General features: G+C 57.2%; 1 protein-coding gene across 6 annotated transcripts in view; it reads left to right on the top strand.

Moving 5' to 3' along the window:
- Nucleotides 1-17,521, top strand: part of PSD (pleckstrin and Sec7 domain containing) — a 47,564-nt gene that overhangs the window by 16,505 nt on the left and 13,538 nt on the right. For 4 of the 6 annotated variants that reach the window (XM_056352284.1, XM_056352285.1, XM_056352287.1 and 1 more), the window contains 6 exons: nucleotides 3,025-3,468; nucleotides 12,333-12,533; nucleotides 13,040-13,120; nucleotides 13,671-13,783; nucleotides 14,605-14,663; nucleotides 15,207-15,296. In XM_056352284.1, the coding sequence (XP_056208259.1) occupies nucleotides 3,025-3,468; nucleotides 12,333-12,533; nucleotides 13,040-13,120; nucleotides 13,671-13,783; nucleotides 14,605-14,663; nucleotides 15,207-15,296 (988 nt within the window). The remainder of the gene's footprint in view (nucleotides 1-3,024; nucleotides 3,469-12,332; nucleotides 12,534-13,039; nucleotides 13,121-13,670; nucleotides 13,784-14,604; nucleotides 14,664-15,206; nucleotides 15,297-17,521) is intronic. The other 2 variants (XM_056352288.1, XM_056352286.1) reach the window with 1 other exon arrangement.

The following is a 17,521-nucleotide window of genomic DNA, read 5'->3' as shown; positions in this document are numbered from 1 at the left end:
GCTGATAAGAGAGAAGAGGCTTTGCTGGGGGGTGCCCCACGCCCCTGAGACACAGGGGGCTGGCAGGAGCAGAGGCGCCTGTTCTCCCTGCAAGCAGAGCAGCCTTGCCTGGGAAAGCCCTTGGATTTACTACCTGGGGAGCCTTTTCAGAGCCTTTGTGCTCGCTCCTCGGAGGTGAGAAAATAGCTGGCTACAGGGCAAGGCTTGTTGGGGATTAAAAAAATGGTTACGGCTTCGATTTCATCAAATGCTTAAGCATGTGCTTAACCTGCCTCAGTAGCCACAAGCCTCTGGTGTGTTGTGCTGAGGCTGAGCCTCTGCCCTAGCGCTCAAGGTGGCTGCAGAGCCACAGCTCAGGGTGATGCCCCCACGTCCCACAGGCTTGGAAGGAGGGGGATGCTCGGGGCAATGCTCAGGGCAATGACAGAAGACATCTGCCAGTGAGCTGGGGGAGGACGGGGGGCAGCATGACCACAGTGTGATGGTGAGGACATGGCAGGGGAGCATGGGCACCCAGAGGGGGCTGCAGTGCCTGTGGTTGGTAGCTGTGGCTGAGCACGGGTTGGAGGTTGGACACTGAGCCCTAGGAGCAGGCAGCTGCCAGGCTGGAGGAGATGTGTGAAGGAGCCTGGGGGAAGCGCAAGGAGCTGCTGGGGCTGGTCTGTACAGGAGCTTTGTTCAGAGAGGAATAAGGTGAGGGGCTGCTGGGTGGTGCTATATAGCATCACCTTCTTCTTGCTCAGCTGGGATCCCCGGACAGTGCCTGCCATGTCTGTGCAGGCAGGAGGAATGGGGCACGGCTGGGGCAGCCAGGGGTCTGGAGGGTCATAGGAGCATTTAGCAGAGAGAGAACACCACTGTGAGGGTCTGAGGGAGAGAGATTTTTCCCTCTTCTCCCCGCTGCTGTGGATGGCTCTGCAGCACCAGGCGGGGGGAAGGGGCCCCTTCCCCTCCATCAGCCATCCCGCGGGCAGACCTTCCCCTGCTGGCTTTGGCACTAACATGCAATGCAGCGTGGCTGTAGGCTCCTGGGATCTGCTTCCCCTCTGTACCCACCTGGCCCTCTCCCAAGGAAGGCTGTGACCACCTCTCCCACCCCAGCTCCAGGCTGGAAACCTATTTACTTTCCCGCTGCCATCACCCTTGCGCAGATGCTCAATTACAGATTCTGCGTCCCCTCCTCTCTGCTCCTCCCAGCCACATTTGTCTGGCTTGGTGATGGTGTGGTGACCCTTCCTGGGGGGCTGGGGCAGGGGGATGGGCAGTGCAGCAGGGGCTGATGAAATATCTGTGTCCAAACAGGAGTGGTGTGTGCAAGCAGTGTTGAGCCTGGCTGTTGCGACTAGTTCCTTCTGGAGATGAACAGCTTTGTGCTTAATATTTTGGGGAGGAAAGATTGCTTCCAGAGCTTGGACGGTGTAGACAAAACCAGCTGTGCTTTTTCTGTGGCTTGGTGGCAATATACTTGATCACAAGAATGAGCCCAGCTCCCTCTTCTGGGAAGAAGGTCCCTTCTGTCTGCTGGCATTGTCCTCCCTGGCACAGCCCATTGCCCTCCTTAAAGATTTGAGGCACAAAACTAAGTCAGCAGCGTTAGCTTGGTTCAGTAGCACACAGCTGGGTGGTAGGAACTGTGAATGCACATCACATCTGTAAAGCTCATCTGCAGATGTTAAAGAGGTCTCCTTTGCCTTGTCCTTGCCAGAAAGCCACCTCAGAGGCAGCTGCTCCTGGGGCTTCTATGGGCATGGTAAGAGCATCACATGGTGCTGTGCAACCAGGGAAGTGCTGGTGGATGGGCGAGTCCAGCCTCTCCCCTGCCCTGCTTACCTGCAGGTGGCTTCGCTGTGCTCCCCTGGGAGCCAGCCAGCACTCTGGGGGAGCCAAGCTGCCAGCTCTTGGCCTGCTGAAGTAATCAGGGTGAGATTTTTGAGCGATATGTGAAGGCTAATGAATGAAAATGATTTAGTGCTTGTAACAGAAATGCATCTTCTCAGCCGTCTGCATGAAGCTGTTTGTTCATAACAAAAGTTATGACAAGCTGGAGCTGTTCCTCTCTTTTAATCAGAGGAGAGAGTGGCATAAGAAGTGCTTTTCTGCTGCTTTAATAAAGTGATAGCGGCTTATGAGTAAAGTAGGCTTTTAGGGCTGTGTTTATGCCTGTACGGCTGGAGCTTTGATGTTGCCAGGGTTGGAAATATCCCTGATGCTCAGACAGATGGGCAGGCTGCGCTTCCCCTAATTTACAGGACAAAGCACTTGGGTCTTCAGGGTTTAGAAACTTCTGTGTTGGGCTGGACCCAGATCTGCATTGGAGACAAGCTGATCCCTGACAAGATGGTGAGCCAGGACCAAGCCTGGCCTCTGGGACATGGGCCAGCTCAGGTCCTCAAGCCCAGAGCTGGGTGTGAGGTTCCCTCTGTACTGCCTTGAGAAATCTGGGGCTCAGCACCGCCTCATGCTGGGTTTCAGACATCTCCTGGGACCAGCCAGCAGACCTTGCAGGTAGGTGGGTGCTGGGCATGGTCTGAGGGTGGTGCTCAGCAACCACGGTGCTGCATTCATGGAGGAAGGTGCCACACTGTCCTGAGCAGCTTCAGAAGGAGCCTTCTGGATGCTGGGAGACCTGAAAGCTTGTGGAAAACTCAGCCAATTCCAGATTTGGTTGGAAATTGAGCTGAATCACATCCTGCTTCTGGTGCTTGAGCCCTTTATTGGATATAAGCACAAGTCGAGTGACTGGGAGCAGTAGCCATCTCATAAGCTTCTTAGGAGGATGAACTACTAAAGGAACAAAAGTCTGTGGCGCATTAAAGGAGAAGCATGTGTCTGGAGGGAGGCCAGCCCTGTCCCTCTTCCCATGATGTCTTGGGCAGGTGAGGCATTTCCTTGGAGGTCTACAGATGTTCAGAGGAGATTTCTGCCCTCCCCAGTTTCCTTCTGGAGCAGTGTGTGGGCTTTTGTTTTGGGGCTTTGATCCTTTGCTTTTCAGTGACCTGCTCTTCTCGCTTTCTTTCGCTCTAGGATCATGGACCGGGACACACAGGATATGCTCAAGTCTCCAGTGCCCTTCCTCCTAGGGCACAGCCTCTCCAAGGATGGCATGGACTCTTTCAGCAAGCATTTTGAGAGCATCATGGAGTCCCATCGAGCCAAAGGCACATCTTACACCAGCCTGGACTCCATTGACATTCTCTCCTCCCCAGCCCGCACCCACGGGACCTTTTTCACTTTTGACCTCCCAACCCTCACCCCAGAAATACAGGGACAGATCCGAGACAGCGCAAAGCTGATTGAGGAGAACTTTGCTCCTCTGGCTCACTTGGAGCCAGACTCTGGGACCAGTTTGGCCACAGATGCCCCCTGGACAGAGAGGGAGGAGGAGCGGGGGAGACGAAGGAAGGGTGCTCGGCACAGCCCTTGCCACTCAGAGGACAGCTTTGGTACCCCTTTGGCCTCCAACATGAGGTGAGTGACCAAAACTGCTTGCTGTCCAGCTGGGCCACCGAGGCTCAGTGTGGGGTCTAACCCTGTGCGGCGTGTTTTGCAGCCGGAGCCTAAGCTGTGTTTCTGGGGAAGTGGGGAAGGGTCAGGACGGGGAGTGCTAGCTTTTCTGATGAGGCCAGCGATCACCACAGTAGTAGCACGTCGATGGGAGGACATCTCCTTTTTTCATCTTTGCCAGCTTTGTCAGTGCTGGGGGGTTGTGAGGTTTTCTCCAGCCTAGCAAACAGATTGTCCCAGGACTTCAATCCCGTGGTTTGAAGTGGTTCCCATAGCAGGACACTCCATCATCCATGGTGGCTGTGGGGAGAGGCCAGTCAGAAGTTGAGTACCAGTAGAAATTCAGCAGCCTTTCTGTCCTGGAGGCCAAGACTTCCTGATACTGCTGCACCCCTCACCATCTGAGTAGTAGCCTCTTGTTTCTTGAGGACAAGAGTTCCATGGTCTTGTACCTATTGTCCTGGCCTCTGGAACCTCCTCAGCCTCGTGTACGTTGGGAGATGGGCACGGCCCACCAGAGCCTCCCTGTACGTTGCTCCAAGCCTGCCTGCACCTGGGCTCCAGATGGCTGCCCCATGCCTGGGGCGATCTCTGGTGCAGCAGGCTGGGGGAGCTTGGCCCCACCACTTCCAACCTGTCCCTGTGTGAGACCATGTCCAGGCTGAGGCACTGCCTTCCTGCACTCATCCTGCTTCCAACAAGGTCTTGGGCTGAGGCACTTGCCATGTGGCAAGTTGGCAAGCCACATCCTTTCCCTTTTCCAGGGAACGTTCATCCAGAGTGTGGTCAGGTCCAATCAGGATGTCAGGTCTGGTGCTGTGGTTCAGCTGCCGGGCTGGTAGCTCTCGGGGAATTTGATGTCTTAGTCATGCCGGCACTGGCCCTCCTATTTGCATTGCCTCCCCACAAGGTCTCTCTGCCAGGTGACCTTCTGTGCAATGCCAGAGCCTCTTCAATCCCTCATCCACTTTCTAGGCTTTGGACTTTCCCACACCGAACTTTTTTGGGTTTTGTCTTTTCCAGACCAAACCTAATGTCAGTTCTTGTTGCAACCTGCACCATCCTCGTAGGCTCGACTTGGGGTGGCCAGGTGGGGATCTGAGCCCTGGTGCCTGCAGTTAAGAGAGGAGAGTGGGGCATCACATCTGCTCCTTGGTCCCTGGATTACTGCAACATAATTTTGGGGCAGTGATTCCCTTCTTTTGGGGCACTGACGCTGGGGATGTGATGGCACAGAGTCTGGGCAAGGTTTGTGCAGTAAAGCTAGTGATGTCGGGGAGGCACGAGGCAGCAAAGAGTGGCAGCATCCAGCCATGATCAGTGCTCTCTGCAGGGACAATTGGCTTCCTATTCCTCTGCCAAGGCAAGGGAGCGAAACAGAGTGCCCTGGAGAAACTGGGAGGACAGTGTCTGACTTACTGCCCATGGAGTGCCGCTGTGCCACAGCTGCACTGCCGCAGGGGCACAGGGAGGTGAGAGTGTGAAGGACAGGTGCGCTGGGAGGGTGCAGACACACAGCTGGCAGCAAGAACGGCAATGAGGTGGCTTAACAGGGGTTTTTCCTCCCTGGTTTATAGTCAGTGGAGTGCAGAGCACACTGGCAGTGCCAAGGATGCTGCGGCACCGTGCTCCCCTCCTAGCTCAGGTTTCAGAGCAGTGCTGGGCTGCAGCACAGGCCATGGAGGGGTGTTGTGTGTCCCCCCCGCAAACTGCATCTTTGCTGAGCCCCTTCTCCTCTGCCAGCCCCCGCAAGCAGGAGTACTTCTGCTTGGGTGGCAGGGGACCGCAGGGGAAATGCAGCCACAGCCCACAGTGTGCTCGCTGTCCTGGGGACCCCGAGGTTTGGGCTTTCCACAGCACTGCAAACACCAACCTCGCCTTCTGTTGCACATGCAGAGCCCCAAGCAACTGTCTTTCCCATTAAAATATGATTCCTTTGGTTCCTGGCAGGTCCCTGCACGGCTCTTCTCTTAGACCCGCCCAGGCCCCCTTTCTTGCCTGTCTGCAGGCAATGTTCGGACCTGCCATGCTGCCAGCACTGACCTGAAGCGGAGGCTGCAGGAAAAGATGGGAAATGAGGCGTGGGGAAGGAGGGCCCTGCCACAGCCCCCTGGCAGGCAGCAGCCCAGCTCTCTGCTCCTTGGCACGGGGGAAGCCTCCCCTGCAGCCCCTGTGGGCGACGGTGGGCAGGGAGGGGGGTGCAGCTGCGATCCGCTGTTGTGCCATGGAGAGGAGTGGAGACTGGGACTGGGAGCAGGAACTAGACTGGGAAGCAGGGAAGGCATGGGATGCCAGGGGCTAGACAGTCCATCATCTGCAGGGTCAGCCCTTGGGGGGCAGGGCTTTCTGGCAAGGGAGAGGTCCGAGAAATTTCCTCCTTCCCCATCACTGGTGCTACCAACTTTCTAGAGTCCAAGTGTAACAGACCATGAAGCTGAAGCTTCCCAAGTAGTTTGACAAAGAAGTGACTGGGCTGATTGCTCAAAGGTTCCCATGAGCTGGAGCCAGCAGCTCCTGGTGCCTGGCAGGGCTGATCTGCTCGAGCGGGGAGTATCCCTGTGATGCTCCCATTAAGGGGTGTTTAATGGAAATTGCTGGGGAAAGGAACTAAGGAACATCAGCAGCCACCATAACACCACATCACCCGTGCCACTGGGACCAGAGCGGGGCATTCGTTACTGGCCACGGCCACAAGCAGTACAGATGGACTGACACTAGCTCAGATGGCCTGGGGACCCCGGGCAGGGGGGGGTGTCTGTGGGGGAGGCTGTGCTTTACACTGGCTGTCAGTCTCAGGGTTGGCAGAGGTGACTGCAGGCTGCAGGGCTTTGGCATGGGGGGTGACTGGTGACAAATGCCAGGCCTGTGTGTGCTGCCCTGCAGCTGCCCCCCTTGTGCCCCCAAACCCTTTGTCGTTAATTGTTGCGATGGGCTGGGGATGGCCCTGCAGCCTGTGACTTGCCATCTCTCTCAGCGGCAGGGGTGGCCAGACCAGTGATGTCCCCTGCGGCCGATGGCCCTGGGTCACGCAGCCTTGCAGCTCACATCAAGGCTCTGATGTCCCTCAGCAGGCGATAATCTGAGACTCTTGACCTTGTACATGGGGAGTGTGCCTCAGTGCAGACCCAGCCTCCCCGGGTGCTGGCGTGCCTGCACCTCCTCCAGTGGCCTTGGCTGAAAGGGAGGGAGCAGTGGCTGAGCAGCAAGGGTCCCAGTGTGGGACCCTCTCCCCAGGACATCCCACGGCAGCACCCCCAGCATGGGGCAGAGGCTCTGTGAGTAGGTTATCACCCTGTTAGGGTGGGAGGCGAAGGTGTGCAGGTCCCCCACTCTCGCTAGGCAGAGGGCTGTGGTTAAAGCAGGCTGTCCCCGGGGCCCTGACGGTGACCTGCAGACCGCATGTGGGGGCACAGCCCTCCAGGGCTGGGGGGCTCCCTCTGGGGCTGGCCGGGGCTGATGCGATGCTGGTGAGATGGCAGGGTGGGATCCAGGGCAGCCCTGGGGACTGCAGAGAGGTTGCTCCTGTGTTGGCAGCCAGACTTTGTGAATGCAGGTCCAGCTTGCTGGAATTTGCCATGCTGCTGGGTGCAAGTGGGTGCCCAGCATGCCACCTCACTCTGCACGCAGCCCGGAGCTGCCCGCCCCACAGACAAGCAAATTGGATGTAAATGGGCAAATTGCATCTCTCTGGGGGTGCAAGCCCCCTGAAATCCAGCCACCCAGCTTCCCCTGCCTGCCCATGGTGCTCCCCTGGAGCTGGCCTTGGCCCTGGGCACAGCCATGCTGGTCCCTGAGGAGTGCCAGCAGAGGGAGAGGACGTGACATGCCCGCCCTGCGAGAGGCGAGTGAGGCAGGCTCTGCTGGGACCTGAATCGGGATCATCGCCTAGGGCAGGACAGAAGGAAGGGCAGGCAGGAGAAGCAGCAGCAAAGGGCTGCAAAACACTTGGTGAAAAGGGCCAGATACCACAGTGAGGGGCAAGGTAAGCTCCACTGTGCTTCTTTGTAAGGTCCCACTGCAGCAGTTGGTGAGCTGGTGTTCCTCGCCAAGGCCAGTACAGGTCTGTCAGCTGGCCTGAGGTCCCGGTTGGCACTGGGCAAACTGGTGAGATAATACCCTGAGAGCTGTGCCCAGTTTGGGGCCCTGGGGGGTGGATTTGGGGTGTAATGTGGGAGGTTGTGGGTGAGGGTGAGCAGAGGAAGGAGGGGCGAGGAAAGGATGGAAATAGGGGAAGGGAGGGACAAAGCTAGGGCACAGGATGAAGAGGTCTCCCCAACAAGTGTTGGCATACAAGAAATGGGACACAAGCCCGGGGCTGGGGGGACTTTCCCCATGGCATTTCTGTGTTAAGCCATGAAGGGCAGCAGGAGCTGGGACAGAGAACGCATCAGCCTTCCATGGCACAGAGGATGGGGGCAGCTGGCAGAGGCATGGGCAGTGGCACATCCCTGTGGGATGCAACCCCTTGTGTCAGGCGTTAATTCCAGCCCCAGGTCTGACCCAGAGCACCTAGGCTGGGCTTTGCCCAAGGGTCTGAGAGACCTGGGTTTCCCTACACTGACCTCATGGCATCTGTGACTCTGAAGGAGAAAACCCTCCACCCAGCAGGTGAGCAACCAGATTTTGAGGCTGACTCCTGAAACTGTTTGGTGGTATTGCAGAGTCAGCCCCTGTCCTCTGCAGGAGTAGTTGTGCCCCCCACAAGAGGGGCTGGTGGGATGGCATCTTGGAGGACAGGCAGGCATGTCTGGAGAGAGCTGGTGCTGCAGGGGAGGCTCTGGGAATCTGCAGAGAAACAGGAGGGAATAGGGCAAAGCTGCCCAAAGTTCGGTCCTGCCTGGATCTGGCAGCAGTAATGCTGGCGGGTGCTGCTGTGGCTGTGTGATTTGAGGACCAGGTTGGACTCCAGAGCTGCCAGAAAGCAGGAGCAGCCCCGTCTGTAGCTGGAGGCTGGCCTGGCTGACCTTCAAGTGTCCTCCCAGCCCTAACTTCAATTCTGCGAGGAATGAACCAGCTCAGATCTTGGCTGTCATAAATCAAAGTTGCTCCGCTGAGACCAATGGAGGGAGCTGCATTTATTTAGCTCAGCCAAAGATCTGGTCTGGTACATTCTTAGCAGCAATATTAGGCAGGCTGGGCTCACTTGGCGGAGGCATAGGTCACCTAGCCATGCGTGTGGGGCATCAGGAATCGAGGGCAGAGTGCTGCTCTGCCCCATGCATGTGTCCCTCACAGGCTCGGACCAGGCTCCCTGCCCTGTCCCTTGATGGTGCAGAATGCAAACCAGCCTCCCGTGGGGAGCAAGTGGCACTTGGATTGTGGTTGAAGGGTTTGAGTTTCCTGCAGCAGGTGTCTCACCTGAAAATGTGTCAGGCAGGACCTGGACAACCCAGGGGCTCAGCTGAGCACCCCCAGCTGAAACCAGTGGCCACCCAGCCCACCCTGTCCCCAGAGATGTCTCTCCTTCCCCACCGCTGGGAGCAGGGCATTGGTGCAGGAAGGGTGCCGCCATGCAGATACAGTGTGGGAAGGGTCTCACCATGCAGATACATCTCTGACAGCAGCCAGGAGCTGGAGGTCAGCCCTCCAGAGCAGGCTTTGCTGAGCTGGTGCTTCATTGCTGCCCCACATCCAGGAGAGAAGATTTGGAACTCCTGGTTGCTGGCAGCCACAAAGAGAACATGGTGCTGAGTGAGCCCCATTTGTGGTGGCAACGTGGAAAGGATGTTGGGGCTCCTGCAGTGGCATGCTGCATTGCAGCCAGCAAAGGTGCTGCGGTCTCTCCTGCTGGACTCCAGGGAGTCGGCCAGAGGAGGAATATTGGGGTGAGATGAGGATCTGGCTCCAGGAAAGGAGTGTTTGGCCCCGAGAAGGAACATTTGGACCCTGGAGAAGGAGGGTCTGTGGTGCGGTGGCCCTGGGCAGGACCGTGGCCCTGCAGCAGCTCCACAGGGTGAGGAGCAGCACGCGGTCCTTGTACTGAGCTGGGGTGGGAGGTGGCCGGTGAAGACCCTCTGTCCCAGGGCGAGCCCTGAGCTGGATCGTGTGACTTCCTCACAGAGACCCCCCAGAAGCACCTTGCTGCCAACGTAGGTGCTGGGGACCCGGGCTGTCTCGTGAGCACTCTGAGGTGGCAGGGGGACCTGTGCCCCCAGTGATGTGGCGAGCAGCGGGGAGGCGGGTGAGCTAGCACTGGGTCTGCTTGGGGATGACTCATTTCTGGCACGCTGAGGATACTCGCACAATACCAAATTTGATATTTATTCCTTAAGTGTGGGCCAACTCTCGGGTTGAAAATGTATCTAATGTAAAAAATATTATCTCAGTGTTTCTTCAAGCCAAACTGAAATGTCACTTTAGAAAGTACACTAAAAAAACCCACCCTGAGACATTAGCTCATTGGCAAGAAAATTACCATCACCTCAGTTGCCTCAGATGTGGACATATCTCTTCATGCTGTTCTCCGTTAGCTTGAGGATTGGGCTTTTGGTTTTTCTCTCTTTAAACTGCACGTTCTCCAAGCCAGCTGGGGCTTTGAGTGGTGACAGACGGGTGCCACCACTGGGGTGCTCCCAGCTCATTGAGGCCAATGGTTTGTATTTAATAGCATGAGAGTGGCCTGAGTGTTGGAAGAAAATCCGTTTCATGGCACGGCTGGGTAGTGCCTCATCCTAAGAGCAAGGCTGTGCTTTTCTGATGTAAAACCCCAAATCAGTATGGGGACTTGGTGAGGAAGGGGACAGCAGATCCCACTGGTAAAGCTGCTTAGAGACCATGGTTGTGATCCCTGCATGCCAACTGCAAGAAGCAAGGAAAGAATTGCAGCCACGGGTTGGGAGCCTGCAAGGAGATAGAGATGTTGAAGGATAAGAGAGGTTTTTGTAAATGGTCACATGCCTGGATGCTCAGCACAAGCATCCAGGATCCAGCATGAGGATCAGGAAGAGAAGTCACGGGGAGAGACTCAGAGCTCTAGGTTAGTCCCAGGAGGCTCCAGAACTGGCCATGTGAGGGAGGACAACGTCTCAGGCAGGACAGGCAAGGTCCAGGTTATTGAGCTGTGATTAGTCATGGTGGTTGAGAAGAATGGAAAGGTCTTCAGAGGGTGACTGAGCAGCCGCTTGCTCTGAAGATGCAGTTGGAGCATGGGAATGCTGTTGGGAAGCGAAAAACATGTGGGCCCTGCCCTTGGCTGATCACAGCAGTTGCAGCTGCACAAGGAGCTGAAGCGGGGCCGAGGTGTGTGTGCCCAGCACTGGCCCAGCAGCACCCATCCTGTTCTGCTGTCGAGCCAGCTTTGGCCCTGCCAGCCAGTGCAGGCACAGCTGGGCACAGCTGGAGGGCAGTGAGCACCAGAGCACATGCCAGCAGCACCTTTAGATGTGGCCACCCTATTTTGGCAGGAAGAGAGGTTTTAGGGGTGCCCACAGGACGGGCTGTGCTGGTGATGGGGATGGTGATGCTGAAAACCTCCTGCCCAGCACAGCTCCCCAGAGCAGGCGGACTCAGAGCCAGTGAGTGCCTAGCAACCTTGTGGCTACTCTTGCAGCTGCTCCCACCAGGGTGGCATGGGGTAATGGACAGGCTCTCTGGGGAGGACTGGGGCCAAATGGGCACAGATCTGCCCTGAGCCACCCATCGAGGGCTTACCACAATCACTGCCCGGCACTGCCAAGCTCAGCGGTGGTCTGAGCCAAGTGCATCTCCCTGGGGACTGGCCGGGTGTCAGAGCCGCTTTCACCAGGGAAGCATCTGGCCCTCAGGTTTGAGCACAGAGCAGCTTTCCCCGCTTCACACTGGCTGTGGGTGCCAGGGGGGTGGGAGGAAGGTGCTCAGAAGCCCCCCAGCCATGGGGCATCCTGCCAGCGCTGCACAGGGCTCCCCTGGGTCGGGTGGCACTGAGCAGCAAGGAGGCTCGTCCTTTGTGGAGGAAGCAGTGCCTCAAGGAGATTGGCCTGGGTAATTGGCTCAGGAGAGCAGGCTTCTTAAAAGTCAATTAGAGACTTTTAAAAATAAATCAGACTGGAACATTGTGAAGGCTGCCAGAAAATTTGGGCGAGGTCAGAGTTGCTTAACGTTCGTTGTTGATTAGATTCAACCAGCTTTTTGGTCGGGATAACTCCTGCGCGCTGAGTCAGACTGCTTCAGGGGCTCAGCCAAGAGCTCCTAACGTGGCCATGTAAGGCATGGTGGGCTGATAGCTGATGGGCAGCCTGAAGAAGACAGTACACCCCGCTGTGAGCTGGGGGAGCAGGGGGGGGTTCCTTTGTCCTCACCCTCTCTGCCTCTGTTTTCCCTTCTGGGAAGTGCTTTAAAGCCGGTGGCTGGGAAAAGGCGAGCAAAGGAATTAATAGCCGTCTCATCTCGGGTAGAAACTGTGCTCGAGAGCAGCACGAGGAGTTTGTCAAGGTTCAGAAATGAGTGCAGATCTGTAGGACAGCATGTGATGTGCACATGTTTCTGCTCCCAGTCTCCACCATGTCTGAGCTTGGCACAGCCTGAGCCCACACATACAGTTTCACAGGCTCAGGGTGGGGGACTTTAGAGCTGTCCCATCCCTCCAGATCCAGTTTGGACACAGGTTTGGGTGCCTTGGTCCTGTCGTCAGTCAGTGGAGCTGTCCTGTCACCCCACCTCTCCTCCAGCCACATTCCCAAACCTTCCCTTAGCTCCCAGAGCTGACCTCAGAGTGTCCCTAGCTGGGGCTGTTCACCCCAGGTCCCCACAGTGAGGCTCCAAAGCAGGGTGAGGGCCCTGTGTTTCCTAAGAAGCCGAACGAAGCAAGGATCTGCAGGCAGGCTAACGTGGAGCGTCCCTTCCCATTGCAGTGACCACCCCCTGAGCCACCTGGTTTCGGACTCGGACTCGGAGATGGACAGCGTAGAGCAGCTGGCCCTGGGCAGCACGGACACCCTCTCCAACGGGCACAAGGCTGACCTGGAGGCTGCCAAACGTCTGGCCAAGAGGCTCTACAACCTAGATGGCTTTAAAAAAGCAGATGTGGCCCGCCACTTGGGGAAGAAGTACGTGTGGGTATTCGCAAGGAACATTCTGTTCTGCAAGGGACCCACCTGCACCCCCGATGCACCCACAGCTGCTGCCCTGGCAGGGCACTGGGCTAGCGGGGAATAGCTGGCAGGACCCCAAAGCCCACTCCCTGTGGCTGGTACATCTACAGCAGGTGTTCCTTTTAAAGGTCCTAAAACTAAAAGACATCTAAGTTTTGGTACCTTCCTGCCATGACTGCATCTTGGGTGCTTCACGAAGGTGTTGGGGCCGGGGGACAGCTAGCTGACCTCTTGTGGGCCCTGCCAGCTCTACCTTCTCCAGTTTCTTGTACATGCCCAGTATTCCCATTGAATCTGTGGGTGACTCCTCTGAGTTTCATGGGAGTGTGGGGTGTCTCTGTCCTCAGCACGCTTCACACAGCCTGGGGGAGCTCCCAGCCTCCTAGAATCCACCCCACCCTTGCATGCCTTCAGCTTTCCCCACAGTCTGGTTGATCTCACTCTTGCCCCTGCTTTTTCTATTTCAGCAATGAGTTCAGCAGGATGGTGGCAGGGGAATATCTGAAGTTCTTCGTGTTCACGGGGATGAGCCTGGACCAGGCTCTCAGGTCAGAGTTGAGTGCATGTACATGTGTGTATGTGTGGTTGCCACCCGAGTGGGGTCCCAGCAGACCATGCCCTTTGCAGCTCCGTACCACACAGAGATCTGCAGGAGTGGGCAGAACCTGTGGCTCCCACCTGGAGATCCTCTTACCTCTTACGTGGGGGAGAGTGATTCCCAAAATGGTATCTCAGCCACACAATGAAGGAAGAGTATCCCTGGTCATAACAAAATTGTCAGTGTAGTTGGGTGACTGTCAGGTTCGCCTAGGACTGGCTTTTCAGGCCTCGAGCCCGGACCCTCCTGGTGTTGCCCCCACCTCCTTCTCTGGTGTAGCTCCTGGAGCTGGCCGCACATCTCTGCAATGCGTTGGCAGGGTATAGTGCTGAGGGCTTGGAGGGGAGTCCCGCGGTGTGTTGGGAGGGATGTCCAATGGCAGGGCTTCATCCAGCATGCAGGGGTGTCTCCAGACCAGAAAATGCAGCTCCGCTCCTGTGCAAGGTGGAGTGGAGAAAGGTGGGCTTCATGTGTGACCAACGCTGCTGCTTCTTCTTCAGGTCCTTTCTAAAGGAGCTGGCCCTGATGGGAGAGACGCAAGAGCGAGAGCGAGTGCTGGCTCATTTTTCCCAGCGCTATTATGAGTGTAATCCCAATGCCATCTCTTCGGAGGGTAAGAAACTGTGCATGTCCCCGTGTGTGTTTCAAGCGAGCCCATGCATTCATCCACTCAGTGAAGATGCTGAAACTGAAGCCAGAGAGCTAGCTGAGAACCTGTACTGACGCCTTAGGAGACAGCCCCAGTTACGGAGATGTCATTTCCCTCAAATGACAGATGCTTTAGATAATTTCTTTAAAAAACCCTGCTCTGGTTGGATCATGCGTAATTAGGGCTCAACCCGTCCTTAATTCTGACCTTGAGCAGATTAGCACAAGAGGCGCGGGAAGGCCCACCTCACCAGATAGACCCCAGCTCTCAGACCCTCGCGAGGCTCAGGGAACAGCCAGGTGAGACAATTTTGGTGCCTCGCACTTGGGGCAGCACAGACACCTGCTTTGTACCATTATTTCACGTCTCCGTGCCTCGTGTGTGTGCACTCACATGCCGGGTCTGCGCTGGGCTGGCTCTGGGGCTGGTGAGGTGTGGGCTGCCTGGCTGGCAGACCGTGTGCCAGTGTCACCTTGCCATGCCAGGGGCTCTGCAGGATTAGCTGCAGCATTGCTGCCTGGCTGAAGGGGCTGCAAGCTTGGAAGGGAGCCTGTACTCTCAGGTTTGGGACCAGCTTTAGTTCAGTGGCCTCCTACCTACCCACCCGCGTGCTGCCAGCACTGCACTGACTGCTGTGTGCTCCGTGTGCCCGGGCTGGGAGGAGGGGGCTTGGGGCTGTCTGGGGGGCTCAGAGCCCCCATGCCCTGCCTGAGATGCCAATGGGGCTGGAGCAGCAGCTGCAGGGAGCTGGACCCTCTAATTCCTGTGCTGTGCTTGTGCTGCAGATGGAGCCCACACCCTCACCTGTGCCCTGATGCTGCTCAACACAGATCTGCATGGACACGTAAGTTCCCGCTGCCACCAGCCCTGTCTGTCCCTGCACTGTCTAACCCCACCGCCCCCAGCCGTAGGTGCTGCAGCAAGAGTGAGGACTTGCAAGGACAGCTCCACGTGAGCAGGAGCGAGGGACCCTGGACCCATGAGGGTTGATCACTCCTAACGTCTGGGGAGGAGAAAGGCTGAACGAGAGGAGGGGGCTAGTGAAGGGGCTTTGGAGATGTGCTGAGCTAGAAGATGTGGAGGTGAGATGAGGACAGAAAAGTGGATGGGGAGAGGCGGTGGGAGAGAGACTACTCCAAAACCAGCTGCCATCGGGAGTGGGTAGTACCCAGCTTAGAAAAAGGAGACTATTTTATTACAACTCCCAGCGTCTAGGCAAAGCCGGCAGCTTCCCCACGCCTGCAAGCAGCCTCCTGGAGACCTGGCTGGTCCCTCACACTGCTGCAGAGATGGGGAGGCTGTTCCTGGGCTGTGGGACCTGCTTCAGCCAGCATCAGCCCCTGGCCCAAAGGTAACCCCTGCGTTTCTCTCCCCCTGGCTCCCCCAGAACATTGGAAAGAGAATGTCCTGCTCCGACTTCATTGGCAACTTGGAGGGACTCAATGGAGGCACTGACTTCCCCAAGGAGCTGCTCAAGGTAAATTCGGTCGCTTTTCCTGGCCAACCAAGCAGCTGGAGCAAAAGTGGGAGCTTTGGGCAGGATCGCGTGGATGGCTACCTGGGATGCGATGAATGTGTCCGTCCTTATGCAGGAATGGTTGTGGTCCCTTGGCCCACAGTTTTCCTCCTGCCTTGCTGAGGGGAACATGGGCTACTGCATTCCCCCAGGAGGAGGACGGAGCTCCGCATGGGGTTCTGATTCCCTTCACTGCTCTTGCTGTGCCTGCATTGCAGGCAAGGGGGCAGAGGTAAGGGCAGCTTGCTGGGGTTGCCTTGCCCAACTTCATGGCACTGACCCCATGCTACTCGGTCCTTCTTGGCTCCCTGGAGCCCCAAGCTGTAGCCAGCCCCTGGGACTGGAGCCATCTCCAGTGACAGAGGGCATGTTTCTGGTGACACAGGCAAGGCGTGGTGATGGGGAGGGTGGCTGAAGCCCCAGGGCTGGGAAGTCATCACACTGGTGTGACTGGGGGGACTCCTGCTTTCTCCCTGCCTGCCCCAGTTCCCAGCGGGGCTGGGCCTGGGAGCGCAGTGTTCAGTGAGCACCTCCAGCCTTGGGCTGCTGCACTTCTCTGGCATCGCCTGTTCTCAGGAGGGTTTTGTGAGCTGCTGTCTCCCTGTCTTGGGCCCTGGGAATAGGCTTAGCTCCCATGAGATGTGCCAGGCAGAAACCATCGCTGTCGGTTAAGCACTACAGTTGGCAAATACTCATGATGTGGAAGATGGGTTCCCACAGGGTGCCGGAGCCACAATGGGGGGAGATGGGAGATGAAAAAAGGCAACAGAGGGCGAAAAGCTGAGCTCCCCTTTCAGCCTCTGTGGGTCTATTCCTGGCTGTATCGCTCACCCCATCATTAAGGGGTTACCAGCAGCTCTCAATAGGGCTGTCCTCCCTCTCAGCCCACGCTTTGCCAGTAAAAGGCGTTACTCAGGCAAAATTCTCCTCTAATTTTAAACACAGCTCCAGAAAATGCTTTAAGCACCTGAAATGGGATAGAAACATCCAAAATGAGGACCCTGAACCCCTGCGCTCTGGAGCATCCAAGTTCTGCAGGCCCCTCGGCATGCCCCCTTTGCAGCCCCTGGCATCCCATGATTTGGTACCTGCACTTCAGGTGCTGCCCCATCCCTGTTAAACTTCACCCCCAAAAGTACTCGCAGTTCAAAGATATGAGATCAAGTTATCCCATCAGATTCCAGCCAGTGGACGTGCCATGAAGCTACAGGCTTTCTCTCGTGGGCAGGGGCCATGACCTTTGCTGGGTGTAAGGGAACGGGGTGGGGGTGTGGGGCTGCGGCTCTGCAGCACAGCCCAGCACGGCTCTGCCTGCAGCCCAGCAGCAGGGAGGCTGCTCTGCTAAAAATGGCCTGTTCCTTCTGCAGCTGTGGTGCTTCCCACCGCTGCTTTTCAGCTGCCTCTGTAGGGGAGCCGTGCTGGGGAGGGGGAGCAAAAGGCAGCATCAGGAACAGTGCACAGGGCGGGCTGCAGCCTCTCGTCTAGAGCATAGTTCCCCTTCAGGGACCCCCTGCCCGTGCAAGGGGGAATGGGGTCCCGGGGCAGGTGAGATCGGGAAAGTGCTGTCAGCCTGTGCTGGGGAGGGGGCTGGCAAGGAATGGTGTGTGAAGGGGTTGTGCCTCTCCTGGGCAGCCTTTGCCAGGCTCAGCCGGAGAAGACACCCTCTCCTTTCTGCCTGCTGCTTTTGGCCACCTGGTGCTTTGGTCCCCACACAGGCTCAAGGGGCAGAGAAGTGGGGAAAGGCTCTCCCCGTGTCAGCCTGTGCTAGTAGCCCTGTTACCCTTGGTAGAACACTGCCTCCTCGGCAGACCGGGCTGGCAGGCTGTGTCTGGGGACTGAGGCTCCTGTGCAAGTGTGCCGCACAGCTGGCTGGCTAATTTTAGTGCTCCAGGAGCACACGCATTTCCTAAAGGCAGCAGGGGAAGGGAAGGGCTAGCAGGCTTCACAGGAGCTTCCCAAGGCTCAGGGCTGGGCCTATGAGCAGCTCCCACAGTGCAGAAGAAGGGTCCTGGGGGTTCTTCCAAGACTGCCTGGGGAGACAGCACAGGCTGCTACCAGGCTTCAGAGCTGGAGACCCTCACCCACAGCACTCACTGCCAGGGCATGGGGACAGCAGGGCAGGACCTAGGTGACTGCAGGGGACACAAGGCCACAGTCCCCTGTGACCCTGGGGACAGCATCAGGAA

The sequence above is a fragment of the Falco biarmicus genome, chromosome 9 (assembly GCF_023638135.1).
Source record: "Falco biarmicus isolate bFalBia1 chromosome 9, bFalBia1.pri, whole genome shotgun sequence".
Classification (NCBI taxonomy): Eukaryota; Metazoa; Chordata; class Aves; order Falconiformes; family Falconidae; genus Falco; species Falco biarmicus.
Note: the sequence above shows the minus strand (reverse complement) of the source record. Positions and strands in the feature narration are given on the sequence as shown.